Genomic DNA, 17,564 nt, shown 5'->3' with positions numbered 1-17,564 from the left:
GAAATTAAATTCAAGATTTTTTTAAAAATCTAATCTTTTGATTTGACTGCTCCATTTGCAACACATGCTTTTCAAATTAAAAGCGAAGGTCAAATTTCACCCGAAAACAACCTGTGTATGATTGACAGTTAATTTTCAGGAGTTTTTTTTCTTTGGTCCTGAGTGCAATGGCTCTGAAAATGTCTATATAGTTTTTTTTTTTGTGATAAAAGTAGTCTGTGTTAGTCTTTATATTCAGGGTTGTCAGGGTTAAATATATTAGTCGTGTGCAAGCAGGGCAGCAGCTGGATGTTTCTCACTGTTGTGTCTCTTTGCTACTACAGTGATTGCAATAAGACATTCAAAGGAACAGTGTGACTTTTTTAGTATTTTTTTTAGGTATTTTAATTCACTCGTTGACCCATAGCAAGCTTTTATTTCATTAGAAAGTTAAGAAAATGATTTTTGTGTTAAAGGAAGCTAACTGGACTATTCTTACCTTCATGAATTGTTTTGCAAATGATTTTTTGCCTTTATAATAAAGACCTTCTTGTAATTATATTCATACTGTTCTTAGCAGGTGCCGTGTGTTTATTTTATTTCCAACAGGTAACACCCTGGATGAAGAGGACCCCAATAAATCACATGTGTAGAGCTCGAGAGCATAACAGCTCAGCTCTTTTCAGGTTATTATATTGAGTCATACATTTTGGGGGATTGTCATAACATGGAATGACTCCATTCAAAGCAACTTTTTTAAACATGCACCAATCATTTGTGACTTTGTTGTAAGAAAAAAAAGAACATCTGAACCCCAAGAGAAGTAAAACTATTTTATTACAAGATGTGTAAATGGAGCTAGTTTTAAATGTGAGAGAAGTTAAACGCAGTATACATACAGTACGTCATTATAAAGACATTCACTGATTAGTGATGGACGCCGCTACTGTTTGAGGATTATGAAAATATAAGATGAATATCAGTAACTTAAATAAACTTGAAAAATAATGTAAACAAAAAGGGAACAGAGCTCAAAGGGAGGCTACTAAACAAGACAGAGAGCTTGTTTTGCTAGTCCAGAAGGACACTTAAGACTATCTCAGAATGAATGCTTTGAAGAGAAACTGCCTTCATCGCTCTTTGTAAACCACAGTTCATTTATCAGACAGCTATGACCTGTTGGTCCCAGACAGAGGAGGCAAAGACGATATGCAAGTTTAAAATACAGAAGTGTGATTAATAAATGGCGTTAAAGCATAATGGTGCTACAATCAAAAGAGTGAAAATTGGTGAACAATCAGTCCTGTGTTCCTCCTCCTCTCTGGTGCATTCACTGACTGTCTTTGGTACAGCACTAACACTGGGTGAGGATGACAGCTGGGTGTTTTATTGTTCTGCTCTGTTCTTGTCACAATTTTTATTTCCATTCTCCATCCTGACAAATTAAGACCTAATTCATGCCTACTTGGAGCCAGATTATCAGACAAAGAAGCATCCTGGTTCGGATTTTATGTTCCCTCTACAACTGACCTGGTCCCAACGGTAAAATAAAACATGGAAAGCTGCTTGGAATGTATGAGTTTATGAAAATAGAAAAAAAAATAGCGTTGGCCCATGATTCAAGCACACAACAATAATGCTCCCTTCAATGTCTGATGAAATGGCTCCAAGGAATACCTGCTTTACCTGAGAAAGACTCTTTTCTTTTTCTTCAAATAACTTTTCACATCCTTCCTGCTGCCTCAAGGATCCACACGGTGGAAACGGTTCTCTCCTTAAAGACATCTCAGTGTTGGAACATGACACAACTCACTTCCCCTTCTGCAGATCTTCCTACTCTCCTACCTCTACTCCTCCCTCATCTGTTTTTATCACAGTTCACAGTCTGTGAGGGTTGACCCATTTATAAGTGCCTTCATAGCGGAATCCAACCCTCTTGGCGAGGTCATCTGCCTCTGTTGGGCCTCGGCTGAGAAGAAAGAAAAACAACCACAGTCAACACCTTGTATTTACTTTTCATTTTAATTATCTAGGATAGTAAACTACACTTCCTACCTTCCGTATTTGTAAGGGATGGGTTTTGGCTTCTCTCTGTCTATCTGATGGAGAAGAGGCGTGAAGATCCTCCATGCTTCCCTTAGTTCATCACTACAAAGGCAAACAATCAAACACATGACTTAGACAGTTATGATCTATATTGAACAGAAATTGTGTCCATGTGAAGAGTTGTGTAAAATCCAGGTCTGCTGTCATGGTAGGACACAGAAAGCATCGCCATCTAGTGGAATAAACTGTTAACTAATACATAATGAATATGCACCTTACTATTTCTTAACGGGTTTACACATAACAGGGGACAGGAGACAAAAGTGAAACACAAAGACTGACCTGCGTACAAAGTGCATCTGGTTGCCACAGAAGACATCAAGGATGAGGCGCTCGTAAGCGTCTGGGAGCTTCACATCCTGATGAAAGTCACAAATTTTGACATAATTACTTTTTGAAAAAGATTTAATTTTGGGATTTTGCTTCTGTTTTGATGAGACAGCGGACAAAGTAAGAAGGTAGAAAGGAGGGAGGGAGAGGCGTTTAGGAAAGGAGCTTTGGATCAGATTTGAACCTGGACTGCCTGACTTCAGTCTTTATTTATGGAGTACAACCTAACCATAAGGCCATCAATGAAAACTACTTAAGAGAACCTGAGGGTGCAAAAATGGCTATGAAAAAAACATCAGGGCAGCCTTTCCATAACTTCAAACTGGTTCACCAAAACCCTCATTCAACCGTAACACAAGACTGAAGTATTCACCTACAGATTGTTATTTGGTCTAAGAGTTTTGATGCAAACCCCTAACTTTCATAACCTGACACGCCAGATGAATTTGTTTCACACATCCATCGAGAAAACCTTCAATACTAAGCGTTTGGGAAAAGGCAGAGGATTTGAAAAAAATTCAGAGTGTGATTGGATGAACGTTCTGTCTGTCACATCTTTACGGGCCAATCAGAGCAACAAAACACGTGATGCAGCTGCAACCGAGGAGTGCGTGCGCAGCTACCGAAGAATGACGCGACCCATGGCGACAATTGACATGTCAGTACACAAGTTTTGCTGTTTTTGAAAAGAAAACAAATCTCTGCTGTTCTTTGTTCTTCTTTTGAAGAAGAAATGTCGTCAAGTTCTGATAAAACTGGTGCTCTGGCAGCATCCTCACTAATGTCTTCCACCGTAATTGCACCGGCCTCTTGTTGCTGCTTGCTTACGTCACGACTCTATAAAATTAAAAAAATATTGCAATATATCTCCTTGCTTATAGAATATCAATATATCACCATATATCGATATCGGCACCCCTGTACGATACGTATCGTACCGCCAGATTCTTGCCAATACACACCCCTACATCCTAAACATTCTCATTGGATTAAAGATTATGCAATATATCAAGCTGGAGAAGATAGGATACCCTCTTCAAGGGTCTATCCTAAGATTTTATGAAACACTGGGAGCCTTTCTTAGTATTTGTGGAAAAATGAGAGCAGAGAATATAATCTCATACTGTTTTCTCTGTTAGCTGATAGTGTGGGACTTTGGGTTTTTTTGTGGGTTTTTGTTCTGTATTATGAACACTCATTTTCCTTTTTTTTTTCTACTGTGTGACACTGTTTTCTTTATACTTTGTATGTACCAAAAAAAATTTCAATAGAGAAACGATGATTTAAAAAAAGCATGTTTTTTAAGTGGGTTTCTGTGTTATTGTTAAAAAAAAAAAGCTCTGTGGCAAAAGGTTTGCACATTGTTCATTAAAATGATCTTCACAACTGAACCCTGCATTTATCATTTTTAAAGCATAAGCACTAACAGAAAAAAAGTTAAAAAACTAATGTTAGGCTATAAAGGAACTAGAGCTAACTTCAGCCGATCAGTAGGCTTTCAGCTATTATTTCATGCCCTTTCTTTTTCCTTAAAATACTTTTTTCAAGTACGAACATAAAAATTGGAAAGTCTGGGTCAGAGCAGAACCCACAACACACAACCACTATCTGTAAGACATTAAAAGCTTCAGAGTTCAGAAATGGGGCACTTCCAGATGTATTTTGTGTCGTAGAAAAAAGGTAGAATTTTTTTAAAGCTTACTGTTTACTTTGGACTGCGTTGTAGGCATCTAGCTAAAAACTTCAAAAATCCCAGACTTAGAGACGATGGAATGGGATGCTCTCAAATCTTAAATCCTTTACTGTTTAAGGATGCATTACTGCACCACTGCAATATCCTCCCACCCTCCTTGTTAGGGTCTTATTGTATTTTCTGTTTTACTGTCCATTTGCCTGTTTCCTCTGCATAAAAAAATGTAAACCTGCCTTGTATCTGCTCTTATAGGTGAGGTCCAGCTCAGTTTCTTCAGGGCAGAAGTAGACGCCGGGCTTCTTGCTCATCATCTTGGCGTAGACTGCCTCGTTTGGCTGCACGCGCACCACCAGCTCATTCCTGCGACACATGCTCCCAAAAATGTCCCCTGGGACGTCTGTGAACTGCAACCGCACCTCAGCTTTTCTCTCGTTCAGAGCTTTTCCACAGCGAAGGATGAAAGGAACACCTGTGGATGAATGATAATAAAGCTACTGCATTACAAAGGGCTTTGGAAAAAATGGGAGAGCAGTGGATTTTATTTTAAGTTCGTTTACCATCCCAGCGCTCGTTGTGAACATAGAGCACAGCTGTGGTGAAGGTGGCCTGAGTTGATCCTTTAGGAACTGTAGGATCATCAAGATAACCCAGTTTGGCATCCCCCTCACCCTCTGGATCCCCTACATACTGACCCAGCACCACGTCGGACATCACCACTGGAGCAATGCACTTCAGTACTTTAACCTAAAAGAAGAACACATGGGATCAAACATTCTCCATTTACACATTACCAGTATTAAACCATAATGTACCATCCATTGTTATTTAAATGTCTCCACATGTGTGGAAAAGGAGGAGATGTTTATTGTCAATCCTACCTTTTCATCTCTAACATCATCTGAGCTGGTTGATGCTGGTTTCTCCATGGCAACCAGACAGAGCATCTGGAGCAGGTGGTTTTGCATGACATCGCTGATGGAGACAAAGGGAGCAGGTGGTCAAACAAAAAAAAACAAAAAGAGGTTTGATCACGTTCATTAAAATTGAAACTTATCATGTGTTGGTGTTGATTAAACTCATCCAATCTGCCTTCATCTATGAAGCTAAAGCTTGTGATGAGATTACATGCTCAAGATTACTTACCAATGAATAGGTAACACTCATTTTGACAGTTAACACATCTTTAAAATGCACCATACTGTAGCTGTATGCAGAGTGACTATTAAGTAATGTATGTTTTGTTTTTTTTAAGGTCTACTCACCGGATGATGCCAAAATCATCAAAGTATCCCCCTCGTCCCTGAGTGCCGAATGGTTCTTTAAAGGTGAGGGTAACACAGGCCACACTATCTCTGTTCCAGATTGGCCCAAAGATACGGTTTCCAAACCTGAAATATAATCACATGATGGTCACAGCATGACAAGACAGCTGTTCATGACAACATGCACACACCTTTTTCATTTGTTTGAGAGCTGATTCGTGTTTTCTTTGTATGATATTCACAGACGACACTAGACCACAAAACCAGCTGAAAGTGAAGTGCTGCATAATTCAGTTTACCTTAAAACAACTGCAGATCTTTGTGGTGGAAAATACAGGGGGAAAAAGTAAAAATCAATCCTTTGTCCACACACACAACAGTGCATGGAAAGAAATATGACCAATTTGAAGTATATTGGATACAAGTTATTTATTTCCTGTAACAGTTCACAATTAACTCATGTAACAATTATCAGCAACCTGCAAGAAATCAAGCGTAATGACAGATATATCGTCCTGACTCCTGTAATGACATTCCACTTGGTAAAGGGATTTCTCCTTTTTCCAAGTAGAGATGTAAAATTACGTCACAGAACATTTAAAGGTTGATAGAAAAATTATATGACTCTGACAAAATACTATATAATATATTCTCATATTTCTCCAGCAGAGGGAGCTATTTACTATCCACATCCCTTGTTATTAAATCAATCTAACATCCATGAAAAATTCAAACAGCAAAAATTCTGACTAAATCACATTGATTATAAGGCGAATCTTGAGTTGAGTTAATAGTTATATCCGATTCCACAAAATCTTATAAAATTTAGATTACCTCGTTCAATTTTTTGTCTTAAATTTGGTTGTTTTCGTCATCTTCTTTACAGCCAGTTAATTTAAACCCATTAATCTCTTCTCCATTTTGTAGATTTACTTGACTGAATCCACTCAGTTTTGTAGGATAAAGTCAAACCAAACCTTTTTCTACTTAAATAATTTCACTTTCTTGAGAGGTTTTGATCTGTTTGTGGAAAGAATGGTTGAGCTGACAGGCTGTGTTTGGCAGAAATCTTCCAGCATCTTTGCAGATAGTTTTATGTAAGAGGAGGATTTTTCAAGTTATAGCTCTCCATAATAATCAATCTATACAACTTCCTGACGACTAGATTTATTTTCTTCAATCCGACATCCGACCCAGTGCACTCTGTCATCAGTTTATAATCACCAACTGTGATTAATTTATGTTAAGTCATGCTAAGACTTCATTCCCATTGACTGCATTTCACAATATCATATTGCATAATCATCATCTTTAAAGGTCATCCTAAAATTCATGAATGCATGCAAAATCTTAAAACTCTCACCTAAGCACCATGAGGTTCTGCACCATCTCTTTACCCAGATAGTGGTCGATTCGGTAGATTTGTTCCTCAGTGAAGAGGGTGGAGAGGTGGGTGGACAGCTCTTCAGAGCTCTGAAGGTCATGTCCAAATGGCTTCTCTACAATCACTCTGTTCCAGCCTCTGCACAATTATCACAAACATTAAGGGAATATTAGCATGAGTCAGGCTTTCTTATATTTTTTGTGATTCTCTTTAGTTAAGAACTCAAAGTATACAAGGAAAAGTTCAGCAAACAGGTTACAAAACCAGCATTATTAACTGATAGTGTAAATGTTTCTTACTAACTCTAAAGCAGTCAGTAACTGTAGCTCTTGGTCTCACAGGTACATTTTGGATGTCAAACTCTGATAAAGCTTTGGTAAAGATGCTTTGAATGGGTTTGCTTCCTCTTTCTGCTATAGATCCACCTTAAACTAGAGCATTTAATTAGCTTAGAGGAGTCTGAAATCAAGATAAAGGATCATTTGATCTGTGTATGCTGCTGAAAGCTGCAAATATGTAGTTTAATGCAGTGGTTCTCAACTGGTCTCACCTCGGGACCTACACCAACTTATTTATGAGAAATCATGACCCAAATTTCACAAAATTGTAAACTTTTTGTCTAATTAATCCAAAAAAAAATGCAGTTTGGAGAAAGTGATAAAACAAACATGTTTGCAGGCACATAATTACAGAAGCCCTGAGAAGCCATGTATGCATAAATTTCATTTAAGCCATTTTCCCATAACTTTTGCATTTAGTTTTTTTTTAGAGATCTTGAGAAAATATTTGAAAAGCAGCATTTAATCCAGAGAAAAAGTATAAGATCTTGAAAAAAATAATTAAAACTTACATATTATTTGTATTCTATTTTTTTTAATCAAATTAAAATGAAATATATCAGTGTATGTCTACTTTTTGCAACAGTCATTTTTTCATGCACTCATGGTTTCACCAAAAAAAAAAAAAAAAAAAAGGCAGGACAACACATTTTTGGATCCAAACCCATTAGTTGAGAACTACTGGCTTAACATAATTTTTGCTCTTTGTAATTTTTTGTTCTGTCTTGCTGCTGTCTTTGCCAGGATTCTTATTAAACAGGTTTTGTGTCTCAATCATAGTACTACTGTTAAAAAAAGTTTGAAATTTAAAAAATATATACAAAATAGCTCAATATCAAAAGAAACTAGAAAAGCACGGAGAGCGCAGACCTCCACCATTAGCCCTATCCCCCAATAGTAAAGAATCCTTTGAAAAATTCCTGGATCCAGATGGTGATCCGAATCACCCTCAAAATCTAATCAGTTCTCCCTTATGCCATTTCTGACATTTCCTGAAAATTTTATCAAAATCCATCCAGAACTTTTTGAGTTATGTTGCTAACAAACTCACTAACAAACTTACTAACAAACCCTGCCGATCACATAACCTCCTTGGCGGAGGTAAAAATATGAGGCTTGGGGTGCAGGTGGTCTGGTGATTAGGGCACCTCCAATGTGCATGGGCAGGCCGGGTTCAAGTCTGGCCTTTGGTTCTCTCACTGCATGTCATTTCCCACTCTAACAAAGGCAAGGCCCAAAATAAATGAAAAAAAAAAAAAAAAAAAAAAAAACACAAAGCTTATAATGCCCAGGTTGTGTTCAGACGATTGCTGATAAGTCTGACGAGTTTGCAGAATACATGTTGAAATGCTTTGAGGGGTTTCTATTGTATTTTTTTTCCCATCACTGACATAACAGAGCAGACAATAAAAATAAAAACACTTAAGAATAGAAATAATCTCCAGTGCTGCATGCATAGAGTAGCCTTGAGCATCTAGTGATGTAGCTAATACTGCTAAAAGCACTCCACAACCATGTCAGACAGGACCTTTTGTCTACCACAAGACACCATAAGCTATAATCCTATCCTTAAAGACAGACTGCCATTGACTATAGTACAGAGATTAGTTTTATGTATGAACAGTGTTCAAACAAAGCAGAACAGCAGATAACAGAAAAAGACCAAGTAAATGAGGTTAAATAAAAATAGTTTATAAAAGCATGGGTACTGACTTTGTGCTCATACAGCAGAGCTTTATGTTCTTGGTAACATCGTGGTAGACGGTAGGTGGCAACGCCAGGTAGAAGAGGCGGTTTGCCTCAGTACCTCCAGGCAGCGAGAGGATGTGTTTGTGGAGTTTGGAGAAGGATGCCTCGTCAGCATATTTCCCACTGATGTACGTGTTTCTGCTGAAGAAGGTTGACAACCGCTCTGCTTCTGTATCCGTCACCTGGGTCAGAGAGTGGGGCGTTTTTTAAAATGCAGTGAATATTTCTGAAACATGGCTTTATCTGGGGGTTGGACAATAATTGAAGCATGTGATGAAAAGAGTACATTTCTAAAAAATACTTAAGGTATGTATGGATTTATTTTGCATTATTATGCAAGAGTTGATATGAGGTGAATCTGCATTTTTTTAAACCTCTGTGTGAAACAAAGGAAATCTTTATAAACAACCAATACATAAAATCCCCTTTTCAGTTAACAAAGGAAATTTTTCAATATACTGATAATTCAGACATCTGGTGATGGTGAAGCAACATTAACGTTAATGTGGTGCTCTGTTTTTTTACCACATCATGCATGTAAGTCCAGTGTTTACTGGTTTTGGTCTCCACCAGCCTTTGAAAGAAATGTCATTCTCTTTAGGTGTTGGATAAAACAATTCACCAGATAATAGCTAAGTTTGACATTTTCCTGTCTGATGCTGAGCAGGCAGCGTGCATGCAATGGGTTGAGGAAAAAAATGTCAAAGGTCCAGGTTTACCTTCAGGTATGGCATGCAAGCAGCTCGAATCGCATCGACTGTTAAGTCAGAGCGAGCAAAGCCCACAAAATACGTCTGTTCGGGGAGGAGGCCGTCTCTGAACAACCACCTGGGTAAGAACAGATGAACATACAGCTTATTATCATGAAACCCCACCATAGAAGATCAGGTCCAGATTAGTGGAGCATCTTTCCCCAGTTCACCGGGGTCAGAAGTTCACTCACCAGAGAGTCGGGTAGATTTTCTTCTTAGCCAAATCTCCCTGCAGGTGTAAACGCACAATCAGACAAATGAGTTCAAACAAAGTAAGTCTCAATCATTTAGTGCTGATGCTGTAGCTTAGAGTGCAAGGTAGTTAAAGTGTGTGCCCTGGCAGAGTGGTTATTATTTTCCACAACACAAGGGTGTTACTGTACAATAGGTCTCTGTCTTACTACAGGTACGTAGGCGGCTTTAGTTTATTTAAGAATTGCACAACCTCAGTAATCTCATTGTGAGTTCACAAGACAAAAGCTTGACAACAGACATAGGCTGGGAAATAACCAAATTATTCATTCATGTCCTACTTTTGATGTTTTTTATACTTATGTTAGTATGCATTTTGATGTTTAAAACTTGCCTGTGTGTTTCTTTCCAAGTTGGTTTTCATTATGCTTTAATGTTGCTGCTTGCTGGCTTCACTGCAAGAGCTCATACAACAGAAACTTTTGATAGCTATAAGTAGGGATGCACGATATTATCAGCAGTATATCAGTATCGGCCGATAATAAAATTTACGCCGATCTGTACGGCCAAAAACAAACTCAACATGTTGGTAGGTATACTTAACTCTATTCTAAATAAGAGAATGGTATGATGGAGGAGCTTGGAAAACAGGAACACTTGAGTCTACATATAACACTACATTAGAAGAAAACTACCAATGAGTTTTTCCAAAAGCAGAGTATTGGTGGTTTCAATGACCATCACAAATCTCCCTCAGGCACTCATTTCTAAAAGGTAGTGCATGTCAGAGCCACAAATTCCAGAGACAAATTACCAGCATGCATCAGACACTGTTGCAGCTATTCAACCTTCAAAATAAACCTTGATCAGTGGTTAAAAACAAACCAGTTGTGCACTCTTTCATAATATCAGTCTTGTCTTTTGGTGCCATTTCTTGGGGGCCCTTCAGCTCATCATGTGTTTTAACCAGCTTTTTATATGAGCCTGTTATTTGTGATGTAACAAGGCACCTGCCTTAGGGCCACAAATGAAATATTGCTGTTGTCCTATAATGTCCTAAATGTACAGATGGGTATTGCTACATTGTTGAATAATAAGAACATCCTGTATTCAATATCTAGATTAAATGAATCAGCTTAAAACTGAAAGTATGAACTGTAAATAAAAAAACACAAATGCAGACCTTCCTTAACATCAACCAAAAAAAGAAAACTCTGTTCCAGATTATATAATGTGAATATTTTCTCTTCTCTTTCCTCCTCTCTGACATGCAAATGAATACCTACAGGCTTCAAACAAAGCAACATGTTTTAACATGCCACTGTTGTCTCTGAAAAGTTCTGAACAGTATTTTTTACAAATTTCCTGAACTCTCCAGACCAAAATAGCAATCAAACAGTAATAAAAAAACAATTGAAAGATTAATATATATTAAAATAAGGCTGATAAATTATGGAAAATATGATAGTTGTGATTATTTGAGCTGATATTGAGACCATCATTGATTTTACAAAACCTACAGTACTGTGCATAACTTTTAGGCATGTTTGGGACAAGAATTGAGGCTGCAGTAGAGGGTAAATTTGGCAAGTCAGCTGCCTGAGGGCACCTCAGATTGAAAGGAGGATTGAAACAACCCCAGTCATGCTCTAGATGTCTTTGTATATTATGAGGAGCATGAAAAAAAATAACCTCTTGAAAAATTAATACCGTCCACACCTTTATAGCAGAGTAAGCGGTAGCTGTGGCAAGTAAGGGTGTACTCACACTAGGCCATCCGTACTGTGCCTGGGCCCGTTTCAGCCTAAAGTCTTATGTTTGGCCAGTGTGAGTGCAATCATTCCATGCTTCAGCGCGGCACGCTTCGCTGCCCCGGCACGGATGGACGAGGTGGGCCTAGGCACGGCACGGATGCAAATGAAGGAACACAAGCGTGGAAATGTGACGTAGCTTGAAGTAACAACAAGAGGACCCGCCTCAGAGAGCCCACCAGGCAGCAGCTGCATGCTAGAGACAGCAGGATCCCAGTCCAGTCCACATTTCTGACCAGTTTCTGGCAAAGTCAGGCTTTAATGACTGTAAGAGGATTTTTGGTTTGTAAAATAAAGCTTCTTCCCTTGTTTTAGTCAAAAACAGCAGCTCACAGGATAACAAACACCTTTCATCCTCCGTGCATAAATGAGAGTGCCAAATACGCGGACAAGTGTGTGCCATAGTCAATCACACACCTGATTTAACCTCTCTTATTAAAAAATTATAATGCCAAACTATCATCCACTGAAATAACTTACCTCTAATTCTATTTTATGTCACCAAGAAGTGAAAGTGGGATCTTAAACGCTGACGTTTGGACAGAACATAGTTTATTAATCCTGAGACGTTTTCACCTCCAGCTCTCATCAGATGGTTAAAATTGCTCGTTGCGGTAAAAAAACTTTTAACTGAACATTTAATCCTGCTCTGGACACGAAAGCTTGTTTGGTGTATCAGGCATCCAGGATTACGCTGAGAAAAGGCACAGTCCATGGTGCATAAAAGAATGCCAAGGGGATTCAGATAGTATAAAGACACGCAGAGGAATGACTGTAGGGGCTCATATGACTTAAAAAGTCCAGGTTTCATTCAGCAGAAGCCCCGGGTTGTGGCACATTTGGTCCTGTGATAAATCTTGAGTGCCCTACATGCCTGAAACTTGTGCAGATGGCTGTGTATCAAATGCATTTATTGAACTTTAACATACAGAGTACTCAGAAAAACAGGCAATTTATGAAAATAAATAAGTACAAATAAGTAAATATTAATAAAAAAGAATATTCTGGATATACAGAAATAAAATAACTATGATTCTAAGCATTAGTGATGCACTCTTGTTGCAAAAATACAAAAAAAAAAACACTGAAACATTCACTGCACATGACCAAGGCCATGCAGAAGACAAGCTTATGGCATGTGGCCCAGGAACTGTTCTATCACGATTACCTTGTTTTTATGATCGTTGGAAGCCATAATCGCAATTGAAATTGAAAGTTGATTAATTATAAAGCACTTTATTGAGACAACTGTTGGCATCTAACTCTGTCTCTTTCCCCCCGCTCTCTCATCACACTTTCTGTTGTCTTTCTATTTTCTATTTTCACTTCCTTTCCATGTGTAATGTTGGCACAAGGAATAGTTATCTATTTGTAGTAGCAACCAGGAGTCACATGCAAGGATAGGTAGTGTCAGCACTGTCACTACCTGGAGCTGGTAAATAAATAAGGTCTCTGTATTGATGGGCAGTGAAAGATAGCATGGAGAAGGGTGGCTCTGGGGCACTGGAGATCACTGTTCAGCCCTTCGGAAGTGTGGGACTACCTAAACAAAACAGTGGCAAAGGTGAATCCCACTCGGCAACCCTGGTGAACTGCTGGCTTTTTTTTTGCAATTTGTGGGGGCCATTGTTAAGGGTTGGGTCGAGGGATTTCTTCACTGAGCACTTATTTCAGTAGCACAAAACTGTTCACTGTTTAAAATCAATTTTTAACAAAAAAGGTTAAAACCTACTGTTCCAGATTATGTAATGTGAAAATTGTGTGTTCTTTTCTTTCTTCCTAACAGGAAAATGACTATCTCCAAGCTTCAGACAAGCAACATTTTTAAACATGATGTTTTCCTCTGAGAAGTCCTGAACATTTTCTAACAACCAATTAATCATGACAATACCTGAAGGAGTAGTCAATACTGAAAACAATTGTTAGATATTGCTAGAGGCAGTCTTAATGGTAATCCTTATTGGCACATTCAGGATAAGAAGTTAGTAATTCACTTGAGCCGATCAGGTACATGCAATGTCTTACAACATTAGCAAAGGGCAAGCGTCAAACTTTTCTTTTCATAATGACAGTGAAAAGTAATAATCGCTGGATAAGAAGAAACAAATGAATGCTTTTAGATGTGTGGTTACTGCTGCCATCTACTCTTGGATAAGATAGGAAAGGGAAACAATTGCAGCACCACACACTCATAAAACAAGCCTAACCAGAGTGAAACACAGTCCTTCCCTGCCTGCCCTGACCTGCCTGTGACTGGCATTGAAAGAAAAACGCTGACTGTTAATGACACTGCAAAAAATAACAACAATGCCACACTTCTCTAACAACCACAACAAAGGTAAAGAAAGGAGTAAACAACTGAGAACATAACTGTGGCAAGATGTTAATGTGCCTGCATGCTCTACTACATGAAAACATGCTCCACTTACGTTGTTTATGTGCATAATAGTGGGGATTAAAGTGCTTTTTTATCTACACTGTAAAAAATATAAAGCATTAAAAGGCCTGTTTGGATCGGTTAAGGCCTTGCAGGTGGATTAAAAGGAAACAGCAAACATTTTATGACAAAGAAAGGAGGAAACAGGTCTTAAAGTTTCAGAATGCATGAAATGGTTAAACTTCCTGAACTGGACACCCAACCTGAATGAGGAAATAGAAAACAGGAATGACAAGGCAGTTTACATTACACCGCTTGGAAGGATTCTTTTAACTTAATTTCGCATTAAATACTGCATAAACTATTTTGTTGCATATCTTTTCATAATGATTGCATATGTAGAAAATCCAACTCATTTGTTCAAGTTCATGAAGTTAAAAGAACTAATGCATTTGTGTTTTCTCATTGTTCATATAAATGCAAATAAAGTTCTGCAAAAATTCTAGGTTCATTCTAAGCAAAGTAAGGTATTTTAAGTGAGGTTTTCAGCAACTTAGTCTGAGGTTCCACACACTACTGAAATGATCAGCAAAGAGGAAGTTTGAGGTTTTTCATGTCTTAATTTTAGCCTTTTGAAAGCTCCAGAGCTAGAGTGGTGTTTGCATAAGACTGGTAAAAATCAGTTTCAATATTTCCTTAATTACGTAATTTGCAATTTTTTGAAGTACTTTTTCACACTTTCAAACAAATTAAAGCCAACAACTCTTGTCAAAGGGGCAGTGATTGTAAATTACAAAACGCAGAGAAATTAAAAATACCCTCCTGAGTAGTTAAAACAAAACTTTGACCGAGACATTCTCTTTTGTTCGATCAGGACTGCACCAGACTGTAGGGCTCCAGACTACCGCTTTTGCCACAGTTTCTGAGCTGTCCCAAACAACTTTCTGTTTTTTGCTATCCTCAAGTATTTCTATGTCCAGCCCAAAGAAGATGCTTATTTACTTGGTTATGCTGCTGTAATGCTCAGCTACAGTATATGATGCCTTTGCATAGGTAACACTTAAAATTTAAAAGTGCAAAGCAGAAAACCAGTCCTGGCTAACCTAATAACTATATGTGCATGATATCATCAGCATGAAATCTAAATTGGAAGGTAGCTTGAAAATTAATCATCAGGATCAGCAGATATGAAAATTTCCATATTGACAAATAACAGCTGTGAACAACCACCATAAGTATGATTAAGTTAGCAAAGTTTTAGTCTAGACCAACAGACTTATGTGAGCTGAATTCTTTCTTTGTGCATCCTTAAACTTTAAAATGTGTTTCAAGGACTGATGATTTAGGTCTGAGCTGTACTCATACATCTGTATTGGCAAAAATGAATTTTTAAGAATCTGCATATAGGATATCAGCAAAAATCCAGTATCGTGCATCCTTAATAAAAACACCATGAAACATTGTGTAGCAGACCTATACTCTACCAGCCCAGTGATCATTATGACTGCTACTATAGATGAGAATGGCCCTTCTATCACATGCTCTGACTAGATTACATCAAATTTTGCCATGCAGAATCATTTCTCTTCAACCTTCAATCAATTTATACATGCATAAGATATTATCTGTTCCCAGTTTTCATTTGTAATTGCTAAATAGATTAGCCCCCCCCAACACCCTTTGCACGCACCGATGCTCCCATGATGATGAAGATGTGAGCATCTGTTGCATGGAACTCTTGATCTTCATGTAGTTCCTTCCTCAGCTCCCCGAACACCTCAGAGCGAGAAAGGGGAATGCTGCTCATTTTTCCTCTTTTTTCTAGAGTGCAAAACAAAAAAAATAATTAGATAATTGCCATAATGCTTTTACAGTACACAGTCATGACAAACTGAACTCAGCCTAACAGGGATCAGTCGCTGCTACAATATCTTGGTTTGGGATTGCTCAAGAGACAGATGAGCTTTGCACAGGTCACATTCTCTGGATTTATGCATTCTTATAGTTGTTTTTATTTTTTTGTTTTTTTGAAAATATAAGGACTGCATTTTGCAAAAAAAGAAGAGTACCGACATACATAGAAGGACTTACAGGGAATCAGAATGTGAAAAAAATGGAATTCATTGTGTCAGTGTTTCACCCATTAAAAGCCAGAGAGATTTTCCAAGATTTTACATATCATTACAAAAATGTACAGTTAAAATAACAGGTCAAGTAATTTTGAGCTGCATTGTTGTTGTGAAACCAAGCAAAAGCTTGAGCCAAAAGCAGACTTAAACAGGGGATGTTATAACATGTTTACCAGTGATGTAATCTACAAGTTATTTACAATGCCACAGCCTTAACATGTTTAACTACTTATCCTGGCTCTGCACTTCCTCAATTATTTATCTTTCAACGATAAGGAGGATTGCATATGTTAGGTAAACAAACTTAGATTTCCTTGTGACTCATTTCAAGTTGCACCAAGGAGAGAAAGGAGGAAGTTTTACTCGATTTAAGTAATTTCAACTTCTTCATTTCCACCCTGAACTAACCCTGCAGACATATCAAATTCACCTCCAAAATAACAAACATCCACAGTCATGTGGTCATGTTACATACGTGTGCAGAGGGCACCAACATGAAACAACACTCGGAAACCCTGCACGTGGATTTCTGTCAGTTGGTCACTAACTAGCTGCCAGAAATAGCCAACACACCAAACTATAATGTTATTAGTCAAATCCTCCACCAAATCCCATATATAGAGGGCTAAACCTCCTGGCACAACACCGTGATAGAGCTCGATTGGTTCGCCTAATTTATTAAATTAACGCAGAGAGACAGCGTGATGCTCACCAATGCCTTTTACTGGACTACACAGCCACAGGCATACACAAAGAAAACCCCCAGATAATGCTTAAATACAGCCTATGTGCGGGGGCTTATACTAAAACCGCTCTGTCATCAGCTCATAGCTTCACATGCTGTTATTATGACAACATAAGTTGACAAGCGACAACCTGCAGTTTACAGCTAACAAGTTAGCAAAATAGCAACTAGCTTACAACCAGCTACACGCCAAACAACGGTTAAGTTACAAAGTGGTGCGAAAACGGTTGCTACTCACAAATGTTAACAAGACGATAACCTGGCACGTTAAACCCCGACCAAAGCCGACGACGGGATGCAGACTTTATGCACACTCACAGTGATAACAGCTCGGGTTGGTGGTGCGCATTTGAGTGCCCTGCCTACTTCCCTGTTCAAGTGACTAAAACAGAATTGAGAGATATTATTGGTTTGGGAGAAACTCACCAGCGCTCGCTCGAGTTCCCATGGCTGTCGAATCAAGTGACGTCATCGACGCGGCGTACGGGCGTCCTTAAACTGAACAACCCCCCTCACGTACATGCGCGCGCAGACATAAACACAAGCCCGTAAGACTGGTATGGTGAAAAATACATGTTTTAGTATCAAAAGGAGCACGAATAAGAGGGGAGGGAAGCACAAAATGGGACAGAAATGCAGGAGACAACTTGTTTTTGGAAATTTATTTACAAAAAAAAAATACCACTCCAAGTTTAATTTCTTGAATAGAAAAACATT

The 17,564-nt window shown here is 38.3% G+C and overlaps 1 protein-coding gene across 3 annotated transcripts; it reads right to left on the bottom strand.

The window, feature by feature from the left end:
• Positions 1 to 798: 798 nt before the first annotated feature.
• On the bottom strand, positions 799 to 17,317 carry g6pd (glucose-6-phosphate dehydrogenase). 3 transcript variants are annotated; one of them, XM_041799262.1, is made up of 13 exons: positions 17,274 to 17,317; positions 15,664 to 15,794; positions 9,785 to 9,822; positions 9,561 to 9,669; positions 8,806 to 9,023; positions 6,734 to 6,892; positions 5,371 to 5,496; positions 4,987 to 5,080; positions 4,666 to 4,852; positions 4,342 to 4,577; positions 2,368 to 2,444; positions 2,035 to 2,127; positions 799 to 1,948 (listed from the first exon to the last, which is right to left on the bottom strand). In XM_041799262.1, exons 1-13 carry the CDS (start codon positions 17,293 to 17,295, stop codon positions 1,858 to 1,860), a joined length of 1,581 nt encoding a protein of 526 aa, XP_041655196.1. In that variant the 5' UTR covers positions 17,296 to 17,317; the 3' UTR covers positions 799 to 1,857. The 3 variants fall into 3 exon arrangements, with proteins under 3 accessions (XP_041655196.1, XP_041655197.1, XP_041655200.1); XM_041799263.1 differs by lacking the exon at positions 17,274 to 17,317 and adding an exon at positions 17,086 to 17,220; XM_041799266.1 differs by lacking the exon at positions 17,274 to 17,317 and adding an exon at positions 17,166 to 17,184.
• Positions 17,318 to 17,564: the final 247 nt, after the last annotated feature.

This window comes from Cheilinus undulatus, linkage group 11 (assembly GCF_018320785.1).
Source record: "Cheilinus undulatus linkage group 11, ASM1832078v1, whole genome shotgun sequence".
Taxonomy (NCBI): Eukaryota; Metazoa; Chordata; class Actinopteri; order Labriformes; family Labridae; genus Cheilinus; species Cheilinus undulatus.
The sequence above is the reverse complement of the archived record's forward strand: the minus strand, read 5'-3'. Positions and strand labels throughout refer to the sequence as shown.

Bases quoted from the DNA above. Each gene is read 5' to 3' on its own strand.
- g6pd (XM_041799262.1), bottom strand. From the start codon at position 17,295: ATGGGAACTCGAGCGAGCGCTG. The intron at 2,445-4,341 runs GCAGGTTTACAT...GACTTTCATCAG, and splicing joins CCTATAAGAGCAGATACAAG to GATGTGAAGCTCCCAGACGC. The intron at 2,128-2,367 runs GTCAGTCTTTGT...TTGCCTTTGTAG, and splicing joins CAGATGCACTTTGTACGCAG to TGATGAACTAAGGGAAGCAT.